The 11,769-nt window shown below is 46.9% G+C and overlaps 1 protein-coding gene across 1 annotated transcript in view; it reads right to left on the reverse strand.

The window, feature by feature from the left end:
* LOC147095993 (uncharacterized) overlaps positions 1-11,769 on the reverse strand; it is a 58,289-nt gene that overhangs the window by 29,850 nt on the left and 16,670 nt on the right. Inside the window, exons 3-7 of the mRNA XM_085974945.1 lie at positions 9,933-10,277; positions 7,388-7,723; positions 6,041-6,154; positions 2,126-2,144; positions 1,992-2,029 (exon numbers count right to left, since the gene is read on the reverse strand). Coding sequence (XP_085831071.1) covers positions 1,992-2,029; positions 2,126-2,144; positions 6,041-6,154; positions 7,388-7,723; positions 9,933-10,277 — 852 coding nt within the window. The remainder of the gene's footprint in view (positions 1-1,991; positions 2,030-2,125; positions 2,145-6,040; positions 6,155-7,387; positions 7,724-9,932; positions 10,278-11,769) is intronic.

An 11,769-nucleotide genomic window follows, 5' to 3' on the forward strand; every position in this document is an offset into this window, starting at 1 on the left:
CTAATCACCTTAAATCTGTGTCCTCTGGTACTCGACCCTTCCGCCAATGGGAACAGTTTCCCTCTATCTACTCTGTCCATGGTGTGGAGATGCCGGAGTTGGACTGGGGTGGACAAATGCAAGAAGTCACACAACACCAGGTTATAGTCCAACAGCTTTATTTGAAATCACAAGCTTTCGGAGCGCTGCTCCTTCTTCAGGTGAAGTGGAGAAATGCATAAAGACACAGCTTTGTGCATTTCTCCACTTCACCTGAAGAAGGAGCAGCGCTCCGAAAGCTTGTGATTTCAAATAAAGCTGTTGGACTATAACCTGGTGTTGTGTGACTTCTTACATTTGACTACTCTGTCCAGACCACTCATTATTTTGAAATGTTACACGTAAGTGTGTGCTATGTGCAAGATATTTACTATATTATAAATATATCCATGAAACTGTTTATCCATTCCAACTTAGCTCAGAAGAGGACACTTTCACTTCCAAATGGTGATGGTCGTGGGTTCAAGCCACACTCCAGGACTTAAGTACATCATAAACTCTTGCTGGCACTTCAGCGCTGTACTGAGTGAGTGCTGCATTGTCAGAGGTGCCTCATTCAGTGAAATTTTAAAGAGAAGCCCCATCTGTCCGTTCCGGTGGACAAAAGATCCCACTACACCATTCAAAGAAGAGTAGGATGTTCTCCTAGTACACTGGTCAACACTCTTCCTACAAACAACCCCACCAAAAACCGGTTTAATGGTCATTACTCTCAGTTGCTGCTTGTGGGGCCTCACAGTATGAAAATTGTCTGCCTCTCAATCCATTGGCTTTCGAGAGCTTTGGGAGGGGCCCCCCAGTAACAGATGTGCTCTATAGATGCACCATCTTTGCTTTATGGGTGTACTCTTTCGGGTACGATCAATAAACGCTAAGTTAACAAAAATACATTAAATGAAACTTAAATTTAAATTAAAATGTGGTTGCTGGGAGTGACTATGCACTCCAGTCCCCGCGGTGCCCACCGGTCGCGAAAGGCCTCGAGCGAGCCGGCGGACACCACATGCTCCATCTCCAGGGCCACCCGGGCGCGAACGTAGCCACGGAAGAGGGGCAGGCAGTCGGGCCAAACGACCCCCTCGACCGCCCGCTGCCTGGACCATTTGATAGCCACTTTGGCCAGGCCCAGGAGCAGGTCCCTCCGACCTGCCCGCTCCCCTCCGCACCGGGTGACCAAAGATCAGGAGCGTGGGACTGAAGTGCAGCCAAAAATCGAGGAGCAGCCCCTTCAAATAATGGAAGAGGGGCTGCAACCTCTCACATTCCGTATAAACGTGGAACACGGACTCCTCCAGGCCGCAGAAAAGGCAGGCAGCCTGGGAGTCTGTGAACCTACTTAATAACTTATTGCACGGGACTGCTCCGTGCAACACCCTCCAGGCCAAGTCCCCCATAGATAAATGGAAGACTCCTGCGTAGAGCGCCCCTTTATGGGTGTAAAGAAAATTAAAGTTTTCATTGAATACCTTGTATTTTAAGAAATGCTTTCAGTAGATCAAGCGTGGCAAATCAACTGATTGCATTTTTTTTTTTAAGTCAATTTTGCATTTCAACACAGTCAGTTGAAACAATTGCTGGTGAATCCACCCGTCGGGAAACTGACGAGCACTGGCTTTACAACCTGCCCAATTTTACTCTTTACTGAAGTCAATGGAGAGTGGCATCGGGTGGGGTGCGTTCCACCCGGTCCCATGGAATTCCCGCCCGGCTAAAATTCAATATTGACTTCAATAGAACTGAATGTCAGACGTGTGGAGTAACAGTGGGCAACATACGATTCCGGCCTGTTTTGTGTCCCCAGCCACATCCACTTTCAACCGCAAATGTCTCTTAAAAGATCAGACAGTGGAACGTCTTGCACACTAATATTACAAATTGTAATTTCTGGGCTCCAATATCCCTATAGAAGACTTCTGTTGTTTGTCCCAGGGATCAAACCCAGCTTTACTTACCCGCCGGGTAAGCGACATCTGGAACAATTGTTTCTTGTCTGCAGAGCAAGAAGATGACAGAAGTCAACCGCATGTGGTCATGTCAACTGCGTGCACTTATCATATGAACATATATTTGTTTAACAATTACCCACCTTTCGGCCTGTTGACGGTCTAATGAAAAGGGAGATAAGAAAGAAAAGTGGATTACAAAATGTATTTCTTACTTCTGATCGCTGTCAACTTTGTCCAGGTAGAAACTATTGCCTTCACTTAAAAATAATTCATTGTGTGAAGTGATTCAATACGTATGAGACATGATAAAGCACTGTATAAATGCAAGTCGTTTCTTTTATTTTTTTTTAAATATGTGTTTTATCTTAAAATGCATCTCTAGAAAAGAGAAGGCCGAGGGGTCTTTAAAATTATGAAAGAGGTTCGATAGGGTAGATGTAGAGAAGTTGTTTCCACTTGTAGGGGAGTTCAAAACTAGGGGTCATGACTATAAGACAGTCACTAATAAATCCAATAGGGAATTCAGGAGAAACTTCTTTACCCAGAGAATGTGGAACTCGCTACCACAAGGAGTGGTTGAGGCGAATGGCACAGGTACATTTAAAGAGAAGCTACATAAGTACATGGGGGAGAAAGGAATAGGTTATGCTGATGGGGTGAGATGAAGTAGGGTGGGAGGAGGCTCGTGTGGAGCATGAACACCAGCATGGACCAGTTGGGCCGAATGGCCTGTTTCTGCACTGTAATGTCTATGTAATTATTAATATTCTAAATCAAATGGAAACTCTTGGGGTTTTTTTTTTATTTTTATTTTCTCTCTCCCACATGGCAGCTGACTTCCATTCTGCTAGTGTCATATACACTTCATCTAAAGCCACCTTTTGTTTCTTAACTTGTCCCATTACCATCTCCTTTTGCCTTGCACCATCTCTCAATCTCTCTTAATCTCTCTTAATCTCTCTTAATCTCTCCTGCCTTCCATCCTATCACAGACCTTCCCTTTTGTTCTTTCCTCCCCTCCCCCCCCCTTTCCCTGTCCCTGCACTTGTTTAAAAACCTGTTCCATCTCCAGCAACTTTTTCCAGTTCTGACGAAGGGTCATCGGCCTGAAACGTTGACTGTTTCTCTCTCCACAGATTCTGCCTGACCTGCCGAGTAGCTCCAGCGTTTTCTGTTTTTATTTCAGATTTCCAGCATCCGCAGTATTTTGCTTTTGGAAACTCTTGGGCCTTGTCGCTATGTGAAGATCAGACTAAATTCCATAGTCTGCCATTCTAAGGGAGGGATTTATCCGTTTATTGCCTGTATATTAAACTAATGGAGAAAGCAACTTCACACTAACGCATTAAACCTTCACGCACCCGTTTCTCACAGCATAATGTCAAGGCAGAAGAAACGTAGCATGGACACCTAGAGCAGAGGATGTGGTAGTGAAGTGTTTATCCTCCTGGGCCACACAGGCATGTAGCACGGAGCCTTGGGGAGGGGACTCGCATGTAAAGTCTGCATCCATGTCCCACTAATTTGCAATGGCCTCGAGTTGCTCTTACCAACAGCTTGGTGTTCTGATTGAGGATTTATCCAGCAACCAAACAACAGTGGGGAGGCGGGGGAGCTCGTTGCAAACCTCCAGGCCCACCAAAATGAGAAACGCGGTATAAATCAGCTTGGGCAAAAGTGCACCATGGGCAATATCGCATTGGCCGCCGGCTAAATGTCCCACTCAAAAATAATATCCATTTAAGTCAAAGGAACTGATTATTGGACGGGCAAGTAACAGTCAGCCATGCGATACTGCCCATTTTGCGTTACCACCATGACAAATTCCGACCTCATTACACACATAGAAACATAGAAGATAGGAGCAGGAGTAGGTCATTCGGCCCCTCGAGCCTGCTCCGCCATTCAATGAGATCATGGCTGATCATCCAAGTTCAGTACCTGGTCCCTGCTTTCTCCCCATACCCCTTGATCCCCTTAGCCTTAAGAAATATATCTAACCCCTTCTTGAATATATTTAATGAATTGGCCTCCACTGCCTTCTGTGGTAGAGAATTCCACAGGTTCACCACTCTCTGGGTGAAAAAATTCCTCATCATCTCTGTCCTAAATGACTTACCCCTTATCCTTAGACTGTGACCCCTGGTTCTGGACTCCCCCGCCATCAGGAACATCCTTCCTGCATCTAGTCTGTCTAGACCTGTTAGAATTTTATAAGTTTCAATGAGATCCCCTCTCATTCTTCTAAACTCCAGCGAGTATAAGCCCAATCAACCCAATCTCTCCTCATACATCATTCCTGCCATCCCAGGTATCAGTCTGGTGAATCTTGGTTAACCAAATTACCTTGGTTTCAAAGGTCACATTATTAGGTCTCAGGACACACATGGGGGCAATTTTAACCTAACCCACTCATCGGGAAACTGACGGGATCGGGTGCAACGCCGGTTTTACACCCCGCCCGGTTTTGCTCTTCATTGAAGTCAATATTGGAGCAGGTGTAAAACCAGCGTTCCACCCGATCCCATGGGATTCCCGCCCAGCAATTTAGGTTAAAATTACCCCTACATTATTTGGTCATATAGGTAACCTTTATTACCCATCCCTGACTTCCCCAAGAAGCTGGGGGCGAGACTTTTTCAGCCGTGGCTCAGTGGGTAGCACACTCGCCTCTGAGTCAGAAGGTCCTGGGTTTAAGTCCCCACTCCAGAGAGCCGAGCACAAAAATCCAGGCGGACACTCCAATGCAGTGCTGCGGGAGTGCTGCACTGTCAGAGGTGCCATCTTTCGGATGAGACGTTAAACCGAGGCCCCCTCTGCTCTCTCAGTAAAAGATCCCATGGCACTATTTCGAAGAAGAGCAGAGGAGTTATCCCCGGTGTCCTGGGCCAATATTTATCCCTCAATCAACATTACAAAAACAGATTATCTGGTCATTATCACATTGGAGCTTGCTGTGCGCAAATTGGCTGCTGCATTTCCCTACATTACAAGTGACTCCACTTCAAAAGTACCTCACTGGCTGTTCACTTTGGGATGACCTGAGAACGTGAAAGGCGCTATATAAATGCAAGTCTTTCTTTCTTGAAGCAATTGCTATTCTAAGTAAGTAGCTCAACTGAAGTTACCTGTAGATCAGGGCACAATGGCAGATTCCCAGCTAAGGTTTTACAAAATTCCACAACTTTAATAATCACCAACGCCCCCACCACCCCCCCCCCGCTAATAAATCACCACATTTATTAAATTTATATTCACAGCTAACTAGGGTGCGGTTTTAATGCACGACCACTAGGTTGCTGGTCCAGTACCATCTCTACTACACTACCGTATACATGGACCATGTACAGCAGGCACCTCAAAGCACTGGAGAGGTACCACCAACGCTGCCTCTGCAAGATCCTGCAAATCTATTGGCAGGATAGGCGCACCAACGTCTGTTCTCGCTCAGGCCAACATCCCCAGCATCGAAGCTCTGACCACGCTCGATCAGCTCCGATGGACGGGTCACATCGTCCACATGCCCGATACGAGACTCCCAAAACAAGGGCTCTACTCGGAGCTCCGACATGGCAAGAGAGCCCCAGGTGGGCAGAGGAAACGCTTCAAGGACACCCTCAAAGCCTCCTTGAAAAAGTGTAACATCCCCACCGACACCTGGGAATCCCTGGCCCAAGACCGCACAAAGTGGAGGAGAAGCATCCGGGAAGGCGCCGAACATCTCGAGTCTCTTCGCTGGGAGCAAGCGGAAGCCAAGCGCAAACAGCGGAAGGAGGGCGCGTCAACCCAAGCACCCCACCCACCCGCCCCTTCAACCACCGTCTGCCCTGCCTGTGACAGAGACTGTAGGTCCCACATTGGACTCATCAGTCACCCGAGAACTCATTTTTAATGTGGAAGCAAGTCATCCTCGGTTCCGCCTAAGTACCCACTTGCCAATGTACCTCTAGGGCCGGAGATTGGATACCTCCGCCTTAAGTAGTTGGATGTCAATCTTCCCAACAAAAATTCACAGCCTTAGCAATTGGCAAACAGCAAATGATTAACACCATTACCTTTCATTCTGCGAAGCTGCATACAGAGCAGTGCAATAATTAGAAGGATGCTCACTTCCACACCCACACCGATGAATACGATTGACAATAGAAGAATGATAGATTTTGTTTTCGCTGTGGAGAAGAAAGTAAGTCAGACAAACATTGGAAGACAGAAACAGGAGGTGGCCATTCAGCCCCTCGAGCCTGTTCCACCATTCAATTAAATCATGGTTGATGTGGATCTTAACTCCATCGACCCGCCTTGGTTCCATATCCCTAACAAAAATCTATCAATCTCAATTTTGAAATGTTCAATTGACCCCCCAGCCTCAACAGCTTTTCGGGGGAGATTTCAACGGCCCTTTGCGCGAAGGGCTTTCTGACATCACCACTGAATGGCCTAGTGGTCATTTTAAGGTTATGTCCCCTTGTTCTAGACTCCCCCACTAGAGGAACTAGTTTCTCTCTATGTACTCAACCAAAGCCTTTAATCATCTTAAAAGACCACAATTAGACGAACCCTTCCATACAGAAGGGCATACAAACCTCGTCTAGGAAAGCTGTCCTCATTTAACAATTTTAGCCTCAGTATCATTCTGGTGAATCTGCGCTGCCATCCTCCGAGGTCAACGTGCCCTTCCTGAGGGGCGGTGCCCAAAACTGAATGCAATACTCAAGAGGCGGTCTAAGCAGAGCTTTACATGACTGTAGCTTAACATGCACCCTTATGTATGCAAGCCCCCTTTGAGATAAAGACTAACATTCATTTGGCTTTTTAATTAATGTTTGTACATGTCCACTGACTTTTAATGACTTTAGAATACTTTCCCCAGTTGTTTTCCAAACTGGACAATCAGGGTCCTCTGTAGCTTACAGGAGCCCGATCTGCATATTAATATGTTTGACCCACTGCACCACCGAGTACCAGAGGGGGAAAGGACAGTGTCTGACCCACTGCACCAACCAGCCCCAGACGGGGAAAGGACAGAGTCTGACCCACTGCACCACCCAGTCCCAGAGGGTGAAAGGACAGTGTCTGACCCACTGCACCACCCAGTCACAGAGGGGAAAGAGCCTAACCTGTAGCACTGCCCTTTATGTGGTATATTAAGTTCTATTACATAATATGCACATTGCACCAACCGGTCATTTACAGAAATGTTGGGTAAGATCTTCAATTTATCACCCTGGAGTAAAATTGGCGTTACCAATCTGCTGCCTGTTATCGGAACGGTTTCTACAACTGGCAGCCGATTCTTAACGCCAGTTTTACACTTGGGCAGCAAGTTGAAAACTAATCTTCAGTAGGTATATGGCTAATTACAATTGCAGTTCGATGATATTGCAGGCAGGCAAATCACTCACCTCTCACAGTGAGATACGTTCCGGTTCCATATTCCTCGCCGAGTCCCCCCTTTCGCACTTTGCAGTAATACATCCCAAAATCGTTCACTCCCACCTCCTTTATTAGAATGGAAGCATTTAAAAAATCCTCTTCCTTGGGCCGGAAGATCCGGCCTCTGTACTCTGCTGTTCTGTTGGAGACTTCTGTACCATTTCTGGCGCCCTTGTGCCAGGTGTACTGCCCTTTCTCACTCGAGACGTTGGCTGTGTAGGTACAGGGGATGAGCACGGTCTCCCCTTCCACCGCCAGAATACTGGTCTCCTTCTGAATAACTGTGAACCTCTCAGCGTTAATCCCTGGAAATCAGAAGAATAAAAAGGTCGCTGCTATCTGATTAGAAGTTGGGACTAAGTTAGGCAGGACCAGTAATGAAGGGCCAACGTTCAGATTGAAGTCCCGATTAGCAGCAACACTCCTCAGCTACCAAAAGGCACAACCCTCCCTCGATAAGTCTCAAGAGGAAGACAGGGAGTCGGATATTGGTTTGGATTCAAATATGGACTTGATTTTGTCAGCACGCCCGCTTGAGAACATAAGAAATAGGAGCAGGAGTCGGCCATACGGCCCCTCGAGCCTGCTCCGCCATTCAATTAGATCATGGCTGATCATCGACCTCATCTCCATATCACTTGATTCCCCTAGAGTCCAAAAATCATTCTATCTCAGCCTTGAATATACTCAAAGGCTCAGCATTCACAGCCCTCTGGGGCAGAGAATTCCAAAGATTCACAACCCTCCGAATGAAGAAATTCCTCCCCATCTCCCCTGTGCTCGCTGACCTACATTGGCTCCTGGTTAAGCAGCGCCTCGATTTCAAAAATTCTCATCCTTGTTTTCAAATCCCTCCATGGCCTCACCCCTCCCTATCTCTGTAATCTCCTTCAGCCCCACACCCAGCGCCCCCCCCTCCCCGAGATATCTGCGCTCCTCTAATTCTGCCCTCTTGAGCATCCCTGATTATAATCGCTCAACCATTGGTGGCCGTGCCTTCTGTTGCCTAGGCCCTAAGCTCTGGAATTCCCTGCCAAACCTCACTACCTCTCTTTCCTCCTTTAAGACACTCCTTAAAACCCACCACTTTGACCAAGCTTTTGGTCACCTGCCCTAATTTATCTTCATGTGGCTCAGTGTCAATTTTTTTTGTCTTAAAATACTCCTGTGCAGCGCCTTGGGGCGTTTTACTCTGTTAAAGGCTCTACAAGTTGTTGTTGTTAAATGGCCTACCCCTTATCCAGAGACTGTGGCCCCTAGTTCTAGATTCTCCAGTCAGGGGAAACAACCTCTCAGCATCTACCCTGTCAACCCCCCTTCAGAATCTTGTATGTTTCAATGAGATCACCTCTCATTCTTCTAAACTCCACAGAGTACAGGCCCATTCTACACAATCTCTCATCATAGGACAGCCCTCTCATCCCAGGAATCAATCTAGTGAACCTTCGTTGCACCGCCTCCAAGGCAAGTATGTCTTTCCTTAGATCCTTTGTTATAACTATGCAGCCAGCCAACAGGTTTGATTTCCGACGAGTGCTATTCTTTAACATAGAGATTCCTGCGCTATGTAATTGCAAAGTCGACAACCTGCTATTTAAAATGGTGAAATAGTCTCCGCTCTGCAGCTGAGTGCAATTCCACAATCGGAGTTCCCCCACAGTGAAGCCATTCCGGCAGAGGCACCATAGAATGGTTACAGCACAGAAGGAGGCCATTTGGCCCATTGAGCCCGTGCTGGCTCTCTGCAAGTGCACTTCAGCTAGTCCCACTCCCCCACCCTTTCCCCGCAATTTTTTTTCTCCTTCAGGTACTTATCCAAGTCCCTTTTGAAAGCCATAATTGAATCTGCCTCCACCACACTTTCAGGCAGTGCATTCCAGATCCTAACCACTCGCTGTGTAAACAAGTTTTTCCTCATGTCGCCTTTGGTTCTTTTGCCAATCACCTTAAAAGTGTCCCCTCTGGTTCTTGACCCTTCCGCCAATCTACTCTGTCTAGACCCCCTCATGATTCTGAACACCTCTATCAAATCTCCTCTCAACCTTCTCTGCTCTAAGGAGAACAACTCCAGCTTCTCCAGTCTATCTACGTAACTGAAGCCCCTCATCCCTGGAATCATTCTCGTAAATCTTTTCTGCACCCTCTAAGGCCTTCACATCCTTCCTAAAGTGCAGTGCCCAGAATTGGACACAATACTCCAGTTGAGGCTGAACCAGCTGAAAGTTCGTCATAACTTCCACGCTTTGTACTCTATGCTTCTATTTATGAAGCCCAGTATCCCGTATGCTTTTTTAACCATTTTCTCAACCTGCCCTGCCACCTTCAATGATTTGTTCACATACACCCCAGGTCTTTGTGTTCGTGCACCCCTTTAGGAGCGTACCCTTTAGTTTAGATGTCCTCTCCTCGTTATTTCTACCAAAATGTATCACTTCGGAGATAGCGCCATAACACTGTGGAGCTGATTCTCCCACCCATGGGTCGCACGATATTGCAGGCAGGCGAATCACTTACCTCTCACAGTGAGACGTGTTCCGGCTCCAAATTCCTCGCCGAGTTGCATCAGTCTCACATTGCAGTAATACACCCCAGAATCGTTCACACTCACGTCCTTTATTAGTATAGAAGCGTTTCTGGTATTGATAAAATCATCATCTCTGGGTGTGTGGATCCGGCCTCTGTACTCTGCTGTTTTGTTGGAGACTAGTGTTCCATTTCTGGTGTCCTTGTACCAGGTGCCAGCCCCTATCACCTTAGAGACATAGGCTGTGTAGGTACAGGGGATGAGCACGGTCGCCCCTTCCACCGCCGTAATGTTGGTCCTCTTCTGAGTAACTGTGAACCTCTCGGCATTAATCCCTGGAAATCACAAAAATAAAAATCTGACTGGGAGTTGTGACTTTGAGAGACAATCGTGTAAGAACAGTGATGAAGGGCACAGGTTTAAGATAAATGAATAAAGAACCAGGGGGGAAATGAGGAGAAAGGTTTTGACACAGCGAATTGTTGCGATCTGGAATGCGCTGCCTGAAAGGGCGGTGGAAGCAGATTCAATATTAACGCTCAAAAGGGAATTGGATATAGACTTGAAAAGGAAACATTTGCAGGGCTACGGGGAAAGAGCAGGGGGAGTGGGTCTAACTGGATAGCGCTTTCAAAGAGCTGACACAAGCACAATGAGCCTAATGGCCTCCTTCTGTGCTACATCATTCTATGAACAGTGGATTTCAGCGATCTTTTACCAAGAACAAGTACCCCTTCATTTTCAGTTCAACACCCCAATCTGCATCCAACATGGTCACCAAGCTTAGGTGATCCATATACAGGACCTCTCCAACATCCAGAGAGACCAGACAAACCAGGAAGTGGTTCCTTCTCCCTGCATCCCCCCCCTTGTTGAAGTCAGAACTCACTGCGCCGTCTCCTAACCAACCCCATTCCCTCCTAGGAGTCCAAAATTGTGGAGCTCCTCGTCTCCTTCAAACCTGTCTTCTTATAACCTACAGTCTCCCAAAATCCAATATTTACCTCGCCTAATGCATTACTTCATTGACCTCTCAGCATTTTCACAGTGATCTCCCCCATAGAACTTGATGCTTAAGCTCCTCAATATTATAAGAGTGACACATAGAGGCATACCGTAATGGTACGCCATGTTGTGGTAAAATGTCCGCTGTGGCTCAGTGGGCAGCAATCTCGCCTCATGAGTCAGAAGGTCGTGGGTTCACAGTCCTACTCCAGGGTCTCGAGCACAAAAATCTAGGCTGACACTCCAGTACAGTACCGAAGCAACGCTGCACTTTCAGAGGTGCCGTCTTTCGGATGAGACGTTAAACCGAGGCCCCGTCTGCTCTCTCAGCTGGACGTGGACGATCCCGCGGCACTCTTTTGAAGAGGAGCAGGGGAGTACTTCATTGGCTGTAAAGCGCTTTGGGATGTCTTGAGGTCGTGAAAGGCGCTGCAGAAATGCAACTCTATTTTTCACACTACTGAAGTTTATTCAAATAAAAAGCAGATCTACAGTGGTTTGATGCGGTGTAGATTTTCAACAATCTACACCTAAATCTCTGTCACATATGTAGAACCATTGCGGCACACTGTCCATTTAGTTATTAGCCCTGGCAGAAATTGTGAAGCTTTAACTTGTATAGAACCTTGGGTAGACCACACTTGGAGTACTGTGCACCGTTCTGGTCTCCATATTATAAAAAGGATAGAGAGTCACTGGAGAGGGCACCAAAAAGATTCACAAGGATGATACCAGAACTGAGAGGGTATACCTATCAGCAAAGATTGAAGCAGCTGGGGCTCTCTTCTCGAGAAAAGAGAAGGCTGAGGGATGACCTAAGAG

The sequence above is a fragment of the Somniosus microcephalus genome, unplaced genomic scaffold (genome assembly GCF_052327205.1).
Source record: "Somniosus microcephalus isolate GS21.2 unplaced genomic scaffold, FLI_Smic_1.0 unresolved_chr1, whole genome shotgun sequence".
NCBI classification, from domain to species: Eukaryota; Metazoa; Chordata; class Chondrichthyes; order Squaliformes; family Somniosidae; genus Somniosus; species Somniosus microcephalus.